The 20,066-nt window shown below is 39.0% G+C and overlaps 1 protein-coding gene across 4 annotated transcripts in view; it reads left to right on the forward strand.

The window, feature by feature from the left end:
* Window positions 1-20,066, forward strand: part of LOC139620249 (collagen alpha-1(XX) chain) — a 54,228-nt gene that overhangs the window by 2,032 nt on the left and 32,130 nt on the right. For all 4 annotated transcript variants that reach the window (XR_011690780.1, XM_071475589.1, XM_071475590.1 and 1 more), the window contains exons 2-7: window positions 6,474-6,593; window positions 8,500-8,604; window positions 13,566-13,709; window positions 17,698-17,871; window positions 18,933-19,130; window positions 19,751-19,918. Coding sequence is in view for 3 of the 4 variants with exons in the window: in XM_071475589.1 (XP_071331690.1) it covers window positions 6,488-6,593; window positions 8,500-8,604; window positions 13,566-13,709; window positions 17,698-17,871; window positions 18,933-19,130; window positions 19,751-19,918 (895 nt within the window). In the remaining variant the exon portion in view is untranslated. The remainder of the gene's footprint in view (window positions 1-6,473; window positions 6,594-8,499; window positions 8,605-13,565; window positions 13,710-17,697; window positions 17,872-18,932; window positions 19,131-19,750; window positions 19,919-20,066) is intronic.

Genomic DNA, 20,066 nt, shown 5'->3' on the forward strand with positions numbered 1-20,066 from the left:
GATAAGAACATATATGATTATATTTATTTTAATTATATTTAATTATGATTACAAGTTCATTATAGTTATAAACCATTTAGTGATGCTTATATAATGCTTATAATTGTTTCTTCATAACATCTCTTTTCATGTTTACAATCTATGGTAGTTTTAAAGTCAGCTGAAGCCTTTTTATTTACATAAGCAAGGTCAAAATAAAATCAGACCCCTAAACTCTGATGTATCATAGGCCAATTGGATGCTTGCTGGGTTAACTGGAGTTCATTCGATTTCATGGTGGTCATTTTTACAGTAAAGGCATCAATAAGTAAATGATGATATTGACTTGAGGGCCACTGTAGTCTAACTATAGTGTAGTCATCTACAAGAAGAGAAACCAGACCAATATCAGCATTAGATAATTAAAAGAATTAACTAGAACTGCAAGCAGTTATGAACGGGGTCCAAGCCCCCCACGCAGGTTGTCCCCCGCGCCCTGCAGGCTCCGACAAAGTCGGCCCCACAGCAGGACGGGCACGAGGCAAGTGTCTGGAGGCAAGCATTGGGTGGCACGCTGGCGTCAGAGCTGCACTTGTCACTGTAATGGGAAGCGTATTATAACTGGTAAAGCCCAATTGTGGTATGAATTGGATTTGTTGAAATAAGTGCCGCCCACTTTGATTAATTATTGTCTGCACTCAAGAATCACCCTACATCATGCATGCCAATTTTCGTACAAATCCGAGCATGTAAACTTTCGACATGTAAACTTTCGTGATTTTTGGTGCCTTCTATTGCCAAATTGTGCCAAATTTGGAGGAGAGACTGTGAATGACCTTCTTAGTTTCATGTTGATAGCATTTTCTTAGTCAAAAATATTCAACAATACGTGTTTTTTAGGTACATGACAAATTTTGTTTGATCATAACTTTAAAATTTTGTGTAAATATTATTTTGATAACTTTTATTCAGGCACGTGTGGAGATGTTATGTGCACATTTTCAGGGAGATTAGGCTTAAACTGTAGGAGTTAGAAAAAGTAAGTTTAGCACATGTATCCACTTGTTAATGAAAATCAATGGAGGAAGTGGGCGTGGCCTATATCATATGATTCAGCCCCATTCAGGGAATGCAACTATATAAGTTTTTTGAACGTACCACTAAAAATGTGGGCAAAATGCATATACCTTGATTATGGTGTCAATAGGACTTTGTTTGGGCAAGATATGTATCAATTCATATTTTGATAGCTAGCTATAAAACATGCAATTCTTGAAATACCAAAATTCTTTTGATAACTTAAGATCAGGTAGGTCTCAAGATTATTCGTGCCAAGTCTCAAGCAGATCGGTGAAAAACTGTAGGAGTTTGAAAAAGTAGGTTTTGAAAAAAATTGTCAGGCGGAAATGGGCGTGACCTAGCTCATGATATTCAGCACAATTCAGGGAGCCCGAGGATATAATTCAATTCAATTCAATTCAATTTTATTTGTATAGCGCCAAATCATAATATACATTATCTCAAGGCACTTTACAGGGTAAGGTCAAGACCTTACTTTGTTACAGAGAAAAACCCAACAGTTCCCACAACGAGCAAGCGCTTGGCGACAGGGGGGAGGAAAAACTCCCTTTTAACAGGAAGAAACCTCCAACAGAACCGGGCTCAGGGTGGGCGGCCGTCTGCCTCGACCAGTTGGGTTTAGGAGAAGATAGAAAGAGGGGGAGGGGGAGGAGAGGGGAGAGAAGAGAGAGAGAGAGAGAGAGAGACCAGGAACAGCTGTGTAGGTAATAAGGTTTTGAATGTGTGACACAGTTTGTGAGTTACAGGCCAAAAGGTGTTTACCTTCATGGCACCCCCTACTGGCAGGCGTTTGTCATTTTTATCGTCTGGGTTACATGCCAGCCCCTGTACCTCCCTGCGAAAAGCTCCGCCCTACCTTAAACGGTTTAGGCTGTGCAACCACTTTTAGTGGCACAAAAATTAAAAAAGAGAAAAAAGAAGAAGAGAATAGAAATCTGTAAAATTACAATAGGGTTCCCGCTGGTACTGGGAGACGCGTTGCCTTGCATACGCATCCCCAGCCCTCCACAAGCTTGGACCCCTAATTTATTTACCCCTATTATATTGTAATTCCTACGACACAGATGTAAGAAATAAAAGTGCAATGTGAATGTTTTTCCTGTGTTTCCTAGAAAAACGGACTCATTACAAAAAGACTCTTATTTTACTTTACTGTATTGTTGGGTCAAAGTGAACTGTGGACTAAATGTCTACAATATCTACTTCTGGGTTCATTTAAAAAATCAGATGACTCAAGAATTCAGTTGTGGTAAAAAGTAAAATACTGTTGTCCTGATTTTTATTGCTCAGATAACTTAACTGCATGCACCCAGGAATTTAAAAGGGGGTCAGAGAAAGAGGAAACACCACAATCCTCTTGGCAAGTACATCCACCTGCATTGCGTAACAATACCCATATTTTCCTGTCTGACAGGCAGGCAGGCAGGCAGACTGGTATGCATGACATGCAACTCAAGTATAAGCTCACACTTGGCAACATTCAGGCAAGCAGGTACATGTGAAAGATAACAAAACATACAAAATGGGCATTATAGGCACGTCACATACGGCACATGATGGCTGTATATCAAGTGGTCTGAGAAGCCTTTAGGCAGACTGGAAGTTTGTCTTAAACCTTCTTCAGTGGTATAATCATGACCTGTGTCTGAAACACAGGTAGAAGGCTCTGACAGGAATAAGTGTCAACAATCAATGAAATACATTTTTCATTTCAGAAACAACATGCATCATTTGATTGAGAGGACAATTAGAATAGAAATGATTCCATATTGGGATATGATATACAGTATGTGATATGACGTGTGTTTAATATTCGGCTTCTTCAGGGCTGCTCATTATGTTGTCAGTAAAGCTGTCAAGTGTTTGCATGTTTGTGTCTCTCCTTACCTGTCCATGCTTTCCCTGCTCCCTGTATCATTTTGAAACTTTCTTGTTGACCCCACTGAATCCCCCACTTTGTAATTTAATGGATAATTTAATTTGTTCTGAGAACTTCTCTCATGCACAGTTTCTGGCCTGTTACTGCCAGTATAATAGCTGAGCTACCAGTCAGTTCATTGTAGCTTTGTTCAGCCTGCATTCTGTTGAACAGTGTTCTTATTCACAAAGAATAAATGTCAGAGGTTTTAATCTTGGTTTTCTAAAGATCACCTGCCTACACAACTTGTATTAATTTTCCTACAGTTTCCCAGTGTATTTCAAAATTATAGTACATTTAGCTTCATTTTATTGGACTTTTAAAATATAAAAATGAGCTGTGGTCATTTTGCTTTTTGATTTATGACCCCCTCAAAATGCAATCAATAACTAGTTTTACATACAGATGTTTTGGTAGAAGAGTGACAAAAATGTTTCTCAAGGCTCTTAGAAACTGTTGTACATGAAAAAAGCCCATGTGTGCAAATAATATTTCTTCATGAGACAATAAGCATCAAAACATTCTAATAATTGAGTATAATTGGTATTAGAATCAGTTGAAGGTATTTAGCTTACATCTTGTATAGTGTTAAATGGTGGCTGTCTCAGACAGAGAACCGTTTTATGACTGTCATAAAACCGACAGTTTTATGACCCCCTAAAGTGCTGTGTGTTTGTTAATATTATAGCCCTGTACATATCAGTTGCTGTGTGAAGTCTGAGGGTCTGTAATGGGGACAATCCCTAAAGCACCTGTTGTCTGAGTCAGCCATAAAAGAGTTCCCATGGGAAAATGTGACAGGATTTGTTTGTGCCAGGTAAAGAAACAAAAATTGTCCCCTTTCTTTTTCCAAAATGAAAAAGGTTTTATCTGCCTCCAGTGAATGTCAGTCAATATTTTTATTATTTTCATGACTGATGGATTTGCAGATTATTTTCTAGATTAATTTTTTGGTCCATAAAATATCAGAATATAATGAATAAAGCTGCAAGTTGACACATTCAGATTTCTTGTTTGGTGTGACCAGCCATCCAAAACACAAATAAATTAAGTTTGCTATCATGGAAAGAAAGAAAACAGCAAATCTTTACATCTCACAAGTTGCACCATTTTTTAAATTACTGATTGAAAGACCAGTGTGTAGGATTAAGGAGACTTTATTGGCAGAGATGGAATTTGATCACCTGAAACTAGGGCTCATTGTGTTTTTGTTAGTGTAAAACGATCATTTCATATCTACATAGGGAGCAGGTCTTCTACCACGGAGCCTGCCGTGTTGCCCTGTCATTTTTCTACAGTTGCTAGAATGGACTAATCAAACACTGGCCCTAGAGAAGGTCTTTAGCATTTTTATGTAGTACAGTAAATACCCCCCACATGCTTGGAAATGAAAGGGTGAGGGGAGGAGTACTCAATTGCTTGCAATCTGTAACCTCACCACTAGATGCCACAAAACACACTAGTCCTTACTTACTCCCATACAGTGCCGCAGAGAATATGTCTTTTTGTAGGCTAACCCAAATGTTAGCAACACCCTGGTTCCCTCCATGAACAGCCTATGGAATTGAAAAAAGACACTTGTTAGCAACTGGCCTTTTTTAACAGACGTAAAAGCTTCAAGAAATCAAGTCTGGAGTATTTATTGACATATTTTATGTCAGAGAATAAAATGGGAAAATGTCTTGAGCTTGTGTTAACCACAGACCTTATTTCAGTGGTCTAACCAAAAACCTATTCAACAAACCAGAGACTTCAGGGCGAGGGACTGGAAGGGATAAAATGCTAACTACTGTCCAGGTTTTAGGACTCGTTCCTGCGGCACAATATGATGACCAAATTTATATATGATTGATAAAATATAAATACACCAAAATGATAGACATACAAATGACATACATAACTATTACACACTTTACAAGAAGGAGAGTAAAATATTAAAAACAAAGAAAATTAAGAACATGTACAATGACCAAGAGTGCTCTGTTCTCGATCCTTTAAAACCCGATTTAAATTCAAATATGTAGGTTTCAGCTCCTTTTGAATATTATTCCATGAAATTGGAGTAGCACAGTTAAAAGCTTTCTTGCCAAGTTCTGTTCTGACCCTAGGTACCATCGTTTGCAGGAGATCGCAGACCATGGTGATTTTGGTTCCTACACATGTACAAACAGAGATATGAGGGAAGCAAGCCGAGAAGAGTTTTATAGACAAAAATCATCCAATGAGATCTTATGAAGATTTGGTATTGTTTTTTGCCATTTGAGACTAGCATGAATTTAGACGTTTCTGCATTTAGCACTAGTCTAAGTTGAGATAAATGAAACTGCACAACATCTAAGGCAGAAATTCAAGAGTTTAAACGGACCTAGTTTTGAGGGGGAAACAGGCTTTATTTCTGTAAACGTAACCCAATTTAAGTTTCAACTTGGAAACAATGTTTTCATTGTGTGAATGAAAAGAAAGATTCTGCTCAGTTATGATTCCTAAGTACTTATATGATGTGACCATTTATATGTGAACACTTTGACCAGTTGAGATCTTATGAAGATTTGGTATTGTTTTTTGCCATTTGAGAATAGCATGAATTTAGACGTTTCTGCATTTAGCACTAGTCTAAGTTGAGATAAATGAAATTGCACAACATCTAAGGCAGAAATTCAAGAGTTTAAACGGAAGGGGATGGACAATAGATGACTGTATCATCTGCATAAAATCCTGAAGACCTTTTACAACTCTGTGGTCGGTGTGGTCTGCTGGGGCAGCAGCATCTCCACTGCTGACAGGAGGAGACTGAACAGGCTGATCAGGAAGGCCAGCTCTGTTCTGGGATGCCCCTTGGACTCAGTGGAGGTAGTGAGTGACAGGAGAATGGTGGCGAAGCTATCATCCCTGTTGGAGAACACCTCCCACCCCATGCAGGACACTCTGACAGAACTGAGTAGCTCCTTCAGCTCCTTCTATCTTATCCTATCTTATTAATGAGGTAAATCTTGCCCCTGTCAAAGTTCCACACATTATGAAAAAGAGCTTAATCACAGAAATGCTTAAAATCTTGTTTAAGAACAATATGCAGCTTTGATTGAGGACTTTTAGCTTGTCTGACTGCTGCAATTACATGACAACCGACAACAGTAATAAAATGACCCTTTAAAAGCTCCAATTTCAAAGCAAGAAATTCAAATAGTCTAGAAAGAGATTCTGATGAAAGAATGGTAGCATGAAATTTGTTTTTAATATAAATGGCAACTCCACCACCTTTCTTTCTTGAATGCAATGTCTTTGTAATTGATTTATTTAGCCAAGTTTCAGACAGAACCAGAATATCACTATCAGTTGATTTTGCCCAGATTTTCACTAGATCAAATTTTGGAAGTAGACTTCTGACATTGAGGTGAATTATGCCAAGCCCAGATCTTGCTTTGAATTAATCAGGAGATTTCGAACAGTTTAATTCGGGACCTGAAATGATGACTAACTTTGTTTTTCATGATTCCAGGCTCCACTTGTCTCATGTCTCCTCACCTCCTCACATCATCATCAACAACATCATTCTGGCTAATGCTGTGTTTCATGCTTAGTGTCTTCCTGCTGCTGTCCCCAGGGGTCCATGGCCAAGGTACAGTGATTTTTGTGACCAATTTAAGCCTTTGATTACCAGTAAAAGGAAAAGATGTCACCAGTATGTCAACAATATGTCACATCCACAGCTAGAGATGATGGGGCTGAGGTAGTATAGCATGCCAGCAGGGTCCTCACAGGGTCTAGAAAAATGTCTGTGTTGTATTGTAGTTAGCCATTGATGCTAAATACCATTTAGCTACAAAGTTTCATGAATGTTGCTATTGATAAAAATTGTAGTACTGACACAAATCAAATACTTAATGTTGTTTTTCTCTTCTATGGTGTAAACTTACTATATACCACATGATCTCTAGAAAATTAATTATAAAAAGTACAACTGCTGTAGCCTTGTTTTTTGTTTTTTTTTTGTGAGGAGACAAACTACTAGAAATGTTAACTAGTTAGCTAGCGGTGTCCCAAAAAAATTATAATATTTCACCATAACTAATAACCTTAGCAAGCATCAGTGTCATGAAATTAAAAAATATATATAATAATTGGGAGACGTTATGAAAATTAATTAATGCAGAATTGCCATTGCCTTATTATTTTTTCTTAAGAAGACATAGTGCAAGCATGCGGTTTGTTAGCTACCTGTATTCTAAAAGAAAACCAATAATGTTAGCATACACAATGTCTCACACAAGTCAGTCTTTTTTTGTATTTTCATACAATCATCCACATTTATTATGTTCTGATTTCACCTTGATAGTTTATAGGCAATCTATACAGTTTAGTTTATTATGTAATTTATGGTTGCTCATCTTAGCTCTCAAACAGCCTCACTTCCTCGAGGCATGGATTCAACAAGATGTTGGAAACTTTCTGCTCCATGTTGACATGACTGCATCACATCATGTCTGCATATTTGTCATTTGCACATTTATGCTGCCAATCTCCTGTTCTACCACAGCCCATGATGGTGCTTTTCAATCATTTTGACCTGTTTTTGAGAATTTTGTAATTTCTGTATTTATTTTGTGATTACTTCATTCGACATTTCATAGAAAAAAAAACACTATCAGCAAGACTCAAAGAGCTTACTACTTTAGTGCTGAACTGAAAAACGTCAGCCAAAACCTCACAAATCAGTAAGTACAACACAACTGCTGTGCTTGTCTACATATATGCCTGCCTGCCCGGAAAAGTTGTTTTTGTTAGTGTGTCTGTTAGACCTTGACCCCAGTCTCTCAGACCCTATCTGATCCTCTGCCAGGCACCCAAGAAAATGAGAACCTTCCGGAGGCCCCTGGCCCAAATATTCAGTCACACACACACACACACACACATACAGGCATACTCATACACACATTCATACATACATGTCAGAAAAAGATATTGAGTGCTTAGGGTCATACATCCACAGAAGCAATGAAGGCAAAGTTCTGTGATTCATGTTCATGTCTGCACTCCTTTGTCTTCTTTGCTTCCGTTTTCTCCCTCCCCCCTCATCTTCCTCTCCATCTATTACCCTGCCACATATTACATACAAAATCCTGACACAGTGTATGTCTGTGACGTTCCTCTGACGTGACCTATGACCTTCCAGTCTCCAACAAGCGTCTTGTTCCTGTTTCTATACCAGACAAGAGGACAGGGCATTCTTTGATGGATGAACGGACAGCTGGAAAGAGGGATGGATGGAGGGTGAGACGATAGAAACATGAAAGACGCTGCTTGTTGGAAAACTCCTGCTGGAAATTATGTTGATGAAGTTGAAACAAGAGATGGGTTTGATGTAGGGAGAAGGAAGTGAGAGGGCTTATTTCTCCGATCTACAACTGTCACGCTCTCCCCTTTTTTTTTTTACCCAAATCTACGAATAGGCAACATGGGGACATTCATACATTTCAAAACCTGAATCTTTTTTCTTTTCCCCCTTCATCTCTGGGAATGTCAAGGTCGTCTGAAGCTGACGGTCCTATCTGAAGACAGACTGCAGATGAAATGGAAGGAGGCTGATGGATCCTTTCAGGGCTACAAGGTCCGAGTGAGGCCCATCTCAGGTGAGAATTTCCTGGCTGCGTTGAAGTGTTGAGAAAAATCATGACGTTTTCACATAAAGGAATTTAGGACAGATGTAATATAAGGTACAGAGTTCATCAATGCCCAGACATAGAATAGATAGACAGTCAACATATGTTATACTCAAAAGTTGTGTCAAAACATTAATTTGGAGGCAAGTAATATCTGCACAGAATTTTCAATTGTCATAGCCCTCGCTTGTTATGTTAATTCAATTCAATTCAATTCAATTTTATTTGTATAGCACCAAATCATAATACACATTATCTCAAGGCACTTTACAGGGCAAGGTCAAGACCTTACTTTGTTACAGAGAAAAACCCAACAGTTCCCACAAAGAGCAAGCGCTTGGCGACAGGGGGGAGGAAAAACTCTCTTTTAACAGGAAGAAACCTCCAACAGAACCGGGCTCAGGGTGGGCGGCCGTCTGCCTCGACCGGTTGGGTTTAGGAGGAGATAAAAAAGGGGGGGAGGGGGGAGGAGAGAGGAGAAAAGAGACCAGGAACGTAGGTAATGGTGTTATCAATAATGATGACAGATAACAGTGGTTAATAGTAATGATGAGTAGTGGTGGATCTGCATTAATGAATTATAAACTTCCCTGCTCCACCCCCACAGCCCCACAGCCATGCCACTCTCATGTGTGCACCCATGTCCACATACTTTTGCAGACTTTGAGTCCTTTCAGTTTGAGCTGTTTTTCATTGTTTGTCCTAGGTCCCTCAAAATGGACATTTTGATGCTACAGCAACCATAAGTTCAACTTCATTGTATTTAAAGTCCACATTACCCAAGGATTCTCCACACAGTTTACAAGTTAAAAAACATGACTTCACGTGTAAAAACACATGCACACACACACAGGTAATATTGTTAATATTATAATAAGATTGAGGTTAGGAATTTGAAAAGAGATAGAGATCATGTAACCCGAACAGAGATGGGGTAACTCCTTGACAAAAAAGTTGACTATTTCCCAGCCAGTAAGACTCAGAGAGGCTGTTGCATACAGATATTTTCAGTCTGGATTTGAAAATCTCAGCAGTGTCTTTTTCCCAAGAAGGAGAAATTGACTGCCAAAAACTCTGCCACACAAATATTTTTTGTTAAAGCAGTTGAAGAGCCAGCATATATAAAGGCATAGACGTCGTTAGGCCTGGGACATCTGGAGCTTCAGGCCTAAGTGTTTTACAAGCAGCCTGGATCCCCTGGAGATTTATTTATTTATTTTATACCAAAATAAGAAAAAACAAAAAATTACCCTCATTACTCATTCTGATCATTCATTCAAGCCATTGAGAATAACATGATAATGTTGATCAAAAACGCAAGTATATAGCAAGTAGCAGCAGATCTGCTTCACAATACTTATTCACATATTATTATTATATGAGGCCTCTGAGTCCGAGAGACAGAGAGAGAGAGAGAGAGAGAGAGGGAGAGAGAAGTGGTTACAGGGCTGTTGTTGGCATCTGATGGTAGCTAATGAGCTAAGGCTGTGGATATAAGAAGATTTTTCTAAAACAAAAAAGATAGGGAGGTATTGAGATGCAGGCATCTTTGTGCATTACATTCTGGATGTTATACAAGCATTTCAGCACCTCAACTGGATGAAATGGTGTGTAAAGTAGGAGCGCTTGTTTTGATGCAGCTGATGTAATAAAATGCAGAAAAAACAATGTCATTTAGAAATGAGATCGCATAGTGGTGTGAATAGAGATCGGGATTTTATTACAATTTATCGTACAGCCCTATGTAGGATGTGTAGGATGGACTTCTGACAAGCATGTCTCTAATTTTACACGATGGGAGGAATCATTGACTGTTGCAGGAAGAAAGATTTTTGTGTCATCAGTATAACATAGTGATAATTTATGTTGTGTTTTTTGATCAAGGGGCAGCAAGTGTACAATGAACAAAAGTGGTCCAAGAACTGATCCCTGCGGAACACCGTAATTGGTGGTTAGTCAAATATCAAAAGAAGTTATCAAAAGCACACTGTAATGTTTTAGACAACAATGTGCTTCCATCTTTGTGGCAACAGTTTGGAGAAGGCCATTTCCTTTTTCACATGACATTGACACCATGTACGAAGCAAGAGAATAAAGATTTTTAGTGTGGAGGACCTTGATCGTCCCTTTAGCATCCTTTTAGCATTGTAGGCAGTGAATAACTGATAGAGGTTTTCGCCTCATCATTTACTGTAACTGCATGCACTTGCTACTGAGACTTTTCAGTACTGCGGACCTATTCAAAAATTGGTTCATTGATTGGTTCGTTGATATTTCATTTCAAACACTAAGTTGACAAACAGGCCTGGTTCTTTTCTGGTATATGATAAAAAGTTGGTAGAGGATGTTTTAAGGATGCACTGAAGAAACATCAAGAGACTAAATTAGTGAACTGTTAGAGCCTTTTACATTAACTCCTTATTCTTAGAGCCACTTAGAGTCTCTATAGTGATAAGTCAAGTTATTAGACTTTGAGATACTTTGTTTTAAAGTATATGAAACTAGGCAAGACAGCAGTTTCATATACAGTGCATTGGTATAATTCGAAAGTGCATTTATTATAACTTACTGCTTCATGCATCCATCTTCCTTTCTTCATTCTGTACTGTATATTGGTTCTGAATAATCAAAAGTTTATAATTATAGACTTATAACCAGGGGTGCACATAACTGGTACGCAAGTACGCATATGCGGCGAAAATGAGAAATGCGTAACATCACGTGTGTTGTTACGGCGCCAAAAAAGCTGCTTAATGTCTTTTGTTTTTTTGACATGGCTTCGTGTAGACAAGATCTCTGATGTCGGTAACTGTCAGGTATGCAAAGGCGCCGTAACGACACACGTGATGTTACGCATTTCTCATTTTCGCCGCGCATACGTACTTGCGTACCAGTTATGTGCACCCCTGCTTATAACAATGTGAAAGATATTAAGTTCACTTCTCAAGTGTACTGCACAAAATACCATTTGCAGGGTAGAATTACAGCAGAGTAACAGAGCCTCAATAAGAACAGTAAGGAGTCTGGTCTGCTTTGATTGAAGTGAACAAATGCACAAAATCATTATCATGGGAGAAGTTTTTTTCCCACAATCCTCTAAAAGCCATGTTGCAACTGTTCCCAGGGCTTGGGTCAGCTGTAATATCTGAATTCTTCCATTCAAATAAACTTTGTAAATGATTTATCATATGTAATCATCAGTAAATGCTAAATGCTAAAATTAGCAGACAGATTTAAGTTTAATATATTAATGTTTGGTTGGTCTAGTCCAAACAGTATCTGAGCAACTGAGTGAAATGCAACCATCCCCGCTCACACCTATTCCTAAAAATGTGTCACTCTCAGAATTTCAGGCCAAGTACAGTTTCTTACTCCGAGAGACTTGATGAATATGGGCTCTGATGTGTCAGGTGAATGTCTTGGATTCTTTGAAAACATAAGAAAACATAAGAAAGAAAAAAGATTAAATTTACAACATCCAATGTCATTCGAAAAGGCATCGTAGCTTCCTGCCAGAGGGAAGTGACTCAAAGAGCTGGCTTAATGCTTGCAGCCTTAACTGTTGGGAAAACATTTGCAGAAGCAGTTCTGACCCAGACATCAAAGACCAGTAGACTGTGTAGAGGGAAGAGGCATCAGTGCTTTATCACTTATCATCTGGTTGTGTTTTTTGTTTTTTGTTTTTTTTATATTCTGTTACAATAAAATGACTTTTACTTTTACAACAAAAAAAATGAAGTTGAGCCTAAAATCAAATAGAAATTTTGACCAATGATACGAGAGCGAGGACACAACGAAGGCTTTTTAATGATTTTAAGAACATACAGAAATCAGGGAACATCATTAGGAACAATATAAATATAAAAATATTAAAAAGTTGATAAAATGATGTTTTACACAGATGATTGGACTCCTTAATATGACTCAGCTGAAATACTTTGCTGTGGACGGGTTCGTAACAATATCAGATGAATCAGTATATAGCAGGGAGGTGTCTGATCTGCTAAGCTGTTGCAGCAATAATGGCCTTCAACTTAAAATTGAAAAAACCTCAAGAGAGGGCACTGTGGGAAACTACCTCTTGAGGTTATCAGCAAAGCAGTAGAAAATATGAAAGACTATACATTTCCCTGGCACTTTAATATCTGATAACCTTAAATGGGAAAATTTACAAAATCAGAGAGTATGTCTCTGTGGAAAGTGTTGATGACTTTCTTTGTAACAGTTTTGCTTAGTAGTCTGACTAACTCTGAAAAAAACACATTCAAGACATTCCATTAGGCTATAGACTCTTGAATGGTAAAAACTTGGCACTTTAGTATACACTTTGTTCTTAGCTTATAGTTTTAAAAAAAATATATGTTATTGGTATTTTGTGTAATGTGTTTAGGTTAATTGGGTTATTAGTCTTTATTTATCTTTTAAATCCATGGTATTCTGTGTATTTTATGTCTTATGTATGTGGTATTTCAATTAGAATGCTGTGCTGATTATTGTGTGTGCTGCAACATGAGCTTATTAAGGTAAGTTCCTACCAGTGTTTTTTTGTAATAGCAATGAAGCTAAGGTCAACTCAAAACTAAAATACAGACTCTCTCCTGCTTATTTTTCTTTGTCTTCAGTGAAGCCAAAAGCTGTGACTTTCTCTTTAAACGTAATTTCATATCAATACCAAGCCAGTCATTAATCAACCAAAATGCTTGTCTTGTTCAGGGGGCGGCCCAGTAGTCAAGTGGTTGGGGCACGTACTCCGTGAGCGCAAGACACTCTTAACAGGCAGTCACTGGTTTGACTCCTGACCGGCCCAACTCTTTCCTGCATGTCATTCCCCTTTCTCTGCCCCCTTTCCTGTCAGTCTCCACTGTTCTATAATAAAAGCACAAAAAGCCCCAAAAAATAATCAAAAAAAAAATATTTGTTTTGTTTTCCAGTGGTTCCACAGCCAGAGCTGATGCTGACCACCACACGGGGCCGAGCCACCGTGGCAGGACTGGACTCCAGTCAGGAATATGCCCTCCAGATTCTAGTGCTTAATGGGACGACAGAGAAACTTCTTGCCAAGAGACGTTTCACAAGTAAGAAACACACAGTGAGGTGGATGGGAGGAGTAAGAAACGTTGTGCTGAGAAAAGAGGAGGAAGTAGATGAAGGGAGGCAGACAAGCACAAAGAGAACAAAGAGCTTATTGAGATCAAGGCCACAGAGCTGCAGACTCAACTATGTCAATCAGTGATGGTGAAGGTTAGGTTTTGAGGTTGGACACTCCATTATGGATTTACAGGTTATTTACCATAGATATAGAGCAAAAAAATTAAGCATTTGAATGATAAAGAGTTGTAAGTTTGTTCATGTGTGTATGAGCGAGAGTGAGCATCACAACATATCTACAGCATATAGGCCATCTTATCTAATATGGTAGTATTATTTTAAATCTACAATAATAATTTCTTATTGACTAAAGATCATGAAACAAGCTGCTGTTTTTTTGTGGGTTTGAACCAAGCATCAACCTCTAGACTGAAACATGAAGCCAAAACTTAAGAGACAAAAAACAGTTTTGGTCTCTATAGCTAATTTCCTCCTCATGACAGCTGTACGGGGGTGAATTTTTGTACAACTCACCTGTTAACATTTTATTAAGGCTTAAAGTTATGTATAATTGAGGACATAGCCTTTTTGAGTGACAGGTGGCTGAGCGTATGCTCGCCACAAACTGTCATTCACTGAAGTCTAGGCTCCACACATGCCCCACCTCTTTGATAATTTTTCGATAGGCTAGAAATAGAGATGAAAGTTTCTGGTGTCACGCTAAATCACAGTAAAAATGACAGACAGTATTACCATTTAAATTTTAATTATCAATATAACCATTTATTTACCATGGTTAATTACTGTGGTTAATTGAACTCACTTTAAGTCCTGCATTATGTGTCAGTCAAAACATGGAGGGAGACACTCCTGGGAGACACTCCTGTCAGTGTTGGGGCCTCTGTGTGAGATGCTTCATTCGGTAATTGTATGTTTTTAGAACTTATTGTAGAGCTGCATGTGACATGATTATTTGTATGTTTAAATGCAATAAAAACTGCTGCTAGTTATTTATTCCAATATAAAATCATTTTGGTCACTATGATTGTGATGTTATATTTTTATACCATTTCATCTCTAGCTGGGAGGTAGGCAGAGTCAGTGACTGCCAAGATGGTGATGGTGGAGCAGCTCACTCTGAACTTCAAAACCTCTTTAGAAACCTGTGGGTGACGTCACAGAGGCTATGTCCATTGAACATAAAATCCACAGGCATGATGTGATGTACGACATTGACTAGAGTTAAAAAGAAATACTATCAGCCCTTGTTGGTGAGTAGAAGCTCAGAAGTGGGACAGACCCAGTTACATGCTGACACAAACTTCTAATTATATAAATCTATAATGAATATAGTTGATGTATTAAGTGTATAATTCGGCATTTGATATATTTTGTAGTACAGAGTACATCTTAATCATATTCGATCACATAATACATTGCAGGATGTGTTTTTGATGATGCTTGACCATTTTATAACACTTTGCAGTACATCTTTAGTGAAAATTACTATAACACTGCTGCTAACACAGTTGATGTTACACACACACACAGTCCTACTGCAGCTGGATTACAGGCTGACAGTGGGTTGTGTTTGAATTTACTGAACTTACTTATATGAGTTGAGTGTGTTTCTGGCTTGTAAATCTGCCCACCGACATTTGTTCCTCTGTTGCTCACAAAGGCATTATTACCTGCAAAATGACACAGTCAGTAATGGCTGCCTGCCATCAAAGGACTCACAGAGAGGAGGACAGCTTGTCTTAAATTTACAGATAATTTCTGAGAAAAATTGAAGAATGAGGATTGGAGCTGTGATTGGAGGATTAGAATTACTCATTGTCCCTCAGGTTATTTCAGACATCTGTGGTATCTCCTACAGCAGTGACAGTTAGTCCCATCACAGCTCTATGTGAGACTGTCTTAAGACCCTCCTGGTAGCTCGTATTAGACTGTACAATATGTGGCTGTAGCCTGTGGTTGCTTGTGAACTGTGCAAGTGATAGTAGGTTACTGTGTCGAGGCAAGCGTGTCCGAGCAGGCCAGAAAACATGAGGAAATTGGAAAATCGTAACACTGGCTGTCTCGCTGGAATGATGGCAGTCTGGGAATTCCTTCCTAATGTGTATTCACCTTTCCCATTTGCTTTAAGCCCCTCAGGGCCCAGTTCTTATTTTGAACCATGCTAGTTATAAGAGGTTACTGTGTTAAGGTAGCTCTTAATTTCACTCTCAATTTGCTGCTGTTCACCTTGTCTCTTTACCCCAGGCAAAGATTTGCCAACAAGACAGTGAAGAAATGTAACACGCCAAACAGCTCTGTCTTCGTCTCTATCATGTTCACTTTATCTCTGTCATCTCAAACATACCTCGTACTAAAACACAGTTTCATATAGATATGTTGTCCAGTCATGCTGTTGCATTCTGACAGCTCTGCAGTCATTTCACTCAGAAAGCATTGGAATACCACTATTGTGCTGCCTGTACTCAATCATAATAATTTCCTATCTAGAGATAATTATGTAATAGAAGGTAAGTGTTTTATTGCTACATTATCCCAGTAGGTACCTGACCACAACTCACTGACAATGTTTCTACTCATGGTGATGATGTTTTGTCACTTTGTGACTAATACCAGCACAAAGTCTGATAACAGTCTAATCACACTTAGGCAGATATGATGTTCATATACAGACTTTTTTAGCCATGCTTGTGGATTGGCTCCAGGGATGGCAGTGTTGATCAGTTTGTAACCATGGACTATGTATAAAACTGATCGTAGACTCAGGGTCTGAAAAGTGAAGCCAATGTGGAAGTGCCTTAAACCTGCATTCTATCTAATGATCATCAGTTGGGGACTCCACTGCTTGCAAAAAGGAGTCCAATTGTATTCAAGTCTATGGGAAAATGGCCTCATTCTCACTTGATTTATTACCTCAGTAAACATTTTCCTAATGAGTTTATGGTCTCAATCGCTAGTTTAAAGTCCTGTTCAATACAACATTATGTAAATTTTTTAATTATGGTCCCATTTAGAGATGATACCGTGTGATTCACAGACTCTACCATACACCACGACCTGCCTGACAATCGGTATAGAGTACAGAGCAGGGCAGATCCACCCTCCTCAGCTCCACCTTATCATCCAAATATGGTTTCCTCTGGTTTCAAAAAACCAAGAGGGCGATGGCCAAATTACAAACTCGAGGCTTCAAAACAGCAGTTAACAAACCAGTGGATGATGTCGCAGTGGGATGACATTTCTTTGTTACAGATATTTATGATCCTCAGAGGATGAATCCTAATGACTTTGGTGATACTCAAGCCCTGTTCAGACCGGCATTAACATCCATCTCTGGTAATCTGATCGCAAGTGGACAGCTCAAAGTTCAAGTCCAAGATGCATTGAGGACACATTTGAGATCCAATCAGTCAGACCACATTTGGAGGTCTGCCTCAGGATGAATATAACGTTTCATCTAGTGCCACCATCGGGTCAATATATACTATTTACAATATAATACTTATGTTTATGACCAAATGCCTGTCATATAACTAATGACCGTACTAAGCGAGATGATGGACATGATAAACATTATACCTGCTATCAGCCTTCTAGCAGTGTTACTGTGAGCATGCTAACATTAACATTTAGCTCCAAGCATCGCTGCCTAAGTACAGCCTCAAAGAGCTGTTAGCATGACTCTAGAGTGTTCGTTTTGTTGAACATGCAGATGCTATAAATTATTACATAGTACAGTTACTCCAGTCGGACTGGGATTCAGAGGAGCTTCAAAATTTGCTGTATACTGCCACATCTACAATTAATTGTCAAATTGTTTAAAGATGTTCTCTTCTAACTAGTTTTGACTCTAGAGGGCATCAGAGTTCTGCACCACTGACAGTATTATAATATTACTGACATTAACATATAGATTATTCTTACGTGATTCCCTGAATTGCACTTTCTCTCTTCCAGTGGAGGGTCTACAGGAGGAGGAAATGATCCGCAGCGGTACCCGAGAGCAGAGGAAGAAGATGTTGCCAGGTGGGTCAGGGTTAGGAGACCTGGATGATGCGACAGAGGCTCTGCTGGGGCTGCCAACTATTCTATATCCAGACCCCACCACCACCACTGCTGCTGCTGCTACAGGTAGTGTGTACCAGTAGAAAATAACACACACACTCACACACACACATATAGGTATTATTACAGTATGATGACTTGGGTTTTGAGACAACTAGAGCAACACGGAGTAGTAGCACACTCAATTAACCCCTCAGTTACATTGTGTGTATTGATATTGTGTCATAATATTAATAACAAAAATTTTAATTGCTAAATATTATTTACATGTTGTAGAAGAACACAAACTGATATCCAGTGCATAAAAACACAATCACACATCTAAAAACAACAGTATACAAATCAATAGGGTAAAAAATCTGTAATACAAATTTCAAGTTGTATTATGCAAACAAGTAAGTGTAGTGGTAAAACAAGACAGGTCTATAAAAACATATCTTAAGGCCTGGTTTAAAAGCTGAGACACTGCCAGCAGAGTGAATACTAACTGGAAGATTTTTTCAAAGCTGTGTTGCCAGTACAGCAACAGTTTGATTGTACCTTCACTTAACCTGGATTCTGGAAACGCTAACACACCTAACCCATCAGATCTAAGAGGCCTTTTGGCTCAATAAGGAGTTCAAAGTTCTCTGATGGTGCCTGACTGTGTGAAGCCTTCTTTGAACTGCGTAAAATTTAAAAATTATTTCTCAAAGAAACCAAGAACCAAAAACTCTGGGTGAAGTTAGATTATTTTTGTCTTAGTCAGAGGACTGGCTGCTCCGTCTGCTCTGATCTTCCACGGCCACTGACACCTGTGAACTGTATTTATGCAGCACTAGTAAATATCTCCCACATAGGAGGGAACACGGGAAATAAAAGCAGAGATAAGACTGATGGAGGACAGGGATGGTGAGCATTTGGAGAAATTTTTGATGCTGTATTAATCAGAAAAAAAACAATGATTACATGTTAACAAGGAAAATGTGTTTTCTCTCACTGTTCCCTTTGATTCTCAAGAGGTCAGATTGATCTAATGTCAATATTAAATTTTCTGTCATATACAACCTGAACTGGCCCCCCTAAACAATCTCCGCTTATCTTACTGTAACCCCACCCATGCGCTTACCATTACCTCTCCCCTCCAGAGCCCTCACCCACAGAAACCCCCACTCAGCTCCCTGACGAGGCCCCAGAGAAAACTGCCAAAGAGAAGAGAAAGAGGAAGAAAGAAAAAGAGCGGGATCAGTCAAAGGTGGAGAACAAGGAGGAGCAGGGAACAACCCAGGATAAATGGGCTGAGGAGAAACCCCGAAAGACACCGTTCCCAATCCAGCCAGTTACAGGTAACTTCTGCTCTCCAGTGCTGCAAAATAATCACACAATAAACTTAGACTTTTGATGGCATTTGTTGCTTTTATGAGCCAAAACGTGATGATAGAGATTAGGACAGCTGCCTTTGAGCAGGAAGTTAGGCAGGTTATCTTAAGGAACATCTGACTACCATCAGTTTCAGCTCTTCTCATGAATTAAAGAACAAATGGCTTGAGAGCAGTAAGTGTCCGTTTGAAATGTGATGACAGTGTTTACACAGGGGAGGGGTAGGTAAAGGATAATGACAGGCCATCCTGTTCGGCTGCAGGGCTCATGTGTCCTCTCCCTCATATTCAAAAGGGAGCACATAGATTCACATGCACGGAAACTCACTCATGTTTGTGTGTTCACACATAGATTTCACACAGAGCCATCTGTTTCCTGATTTAAAACCATGCATTTACCCATGTACTCACCAATTTACAGATCAATGACAAATTAAAGGAAAAACCAATATTAAGTGTTTTATTAAGGTGTTGTTACTTTATTATTATAATGTCCGTCCAGAACAGTGTCAGTCTTCTTTGGCATGAAGTCAACAAGTCTCTGGAATCCGTTGAATATTATTTGCTTCATGCTTACTTTCATTAAGGCATGTCTCCAAGGAAATCCTTTGAGTGTGACAGTGATTCAGCGGCAGACATCATGCTGTTGGTAGACGGCTCCTGGAGCATTGGACGAACTAATTTCAGACGTGTCAGAGACTTCCTGGAGGGCCTGGTCACACCGTTCAACATTGGGCCGAACCACATTCAGTTTGGTGAGGATCAGATTGTTGGGGGAGTGTGGTGGTGAAGCCCCCTCTCTTCTCTTCTGTTGGTGGTATTCATGTGGACACACTGCCACTCAGTGGCTCTAAAGTGTCTTCTGTTTCATACGCACCATCTGTTTAAGAGGTATATGACATG

Source organism: Trachinotus anak, unplaced genomic scaffold, assembly GCF_046630095.1.
Source record: "Trachinotus anak isolate AG129_WGS33_773 ecotype Australia unplaced genomic scaffold, CSIRO_AGI_Tana_v1 ptg000004l, whole genome shotgun sequence".
NCBI lineage: Eukaryota > Metazoa > Chordata > Actinopteri > Carangiformes > Carangidae > Trachinotus > Trachinotus anak.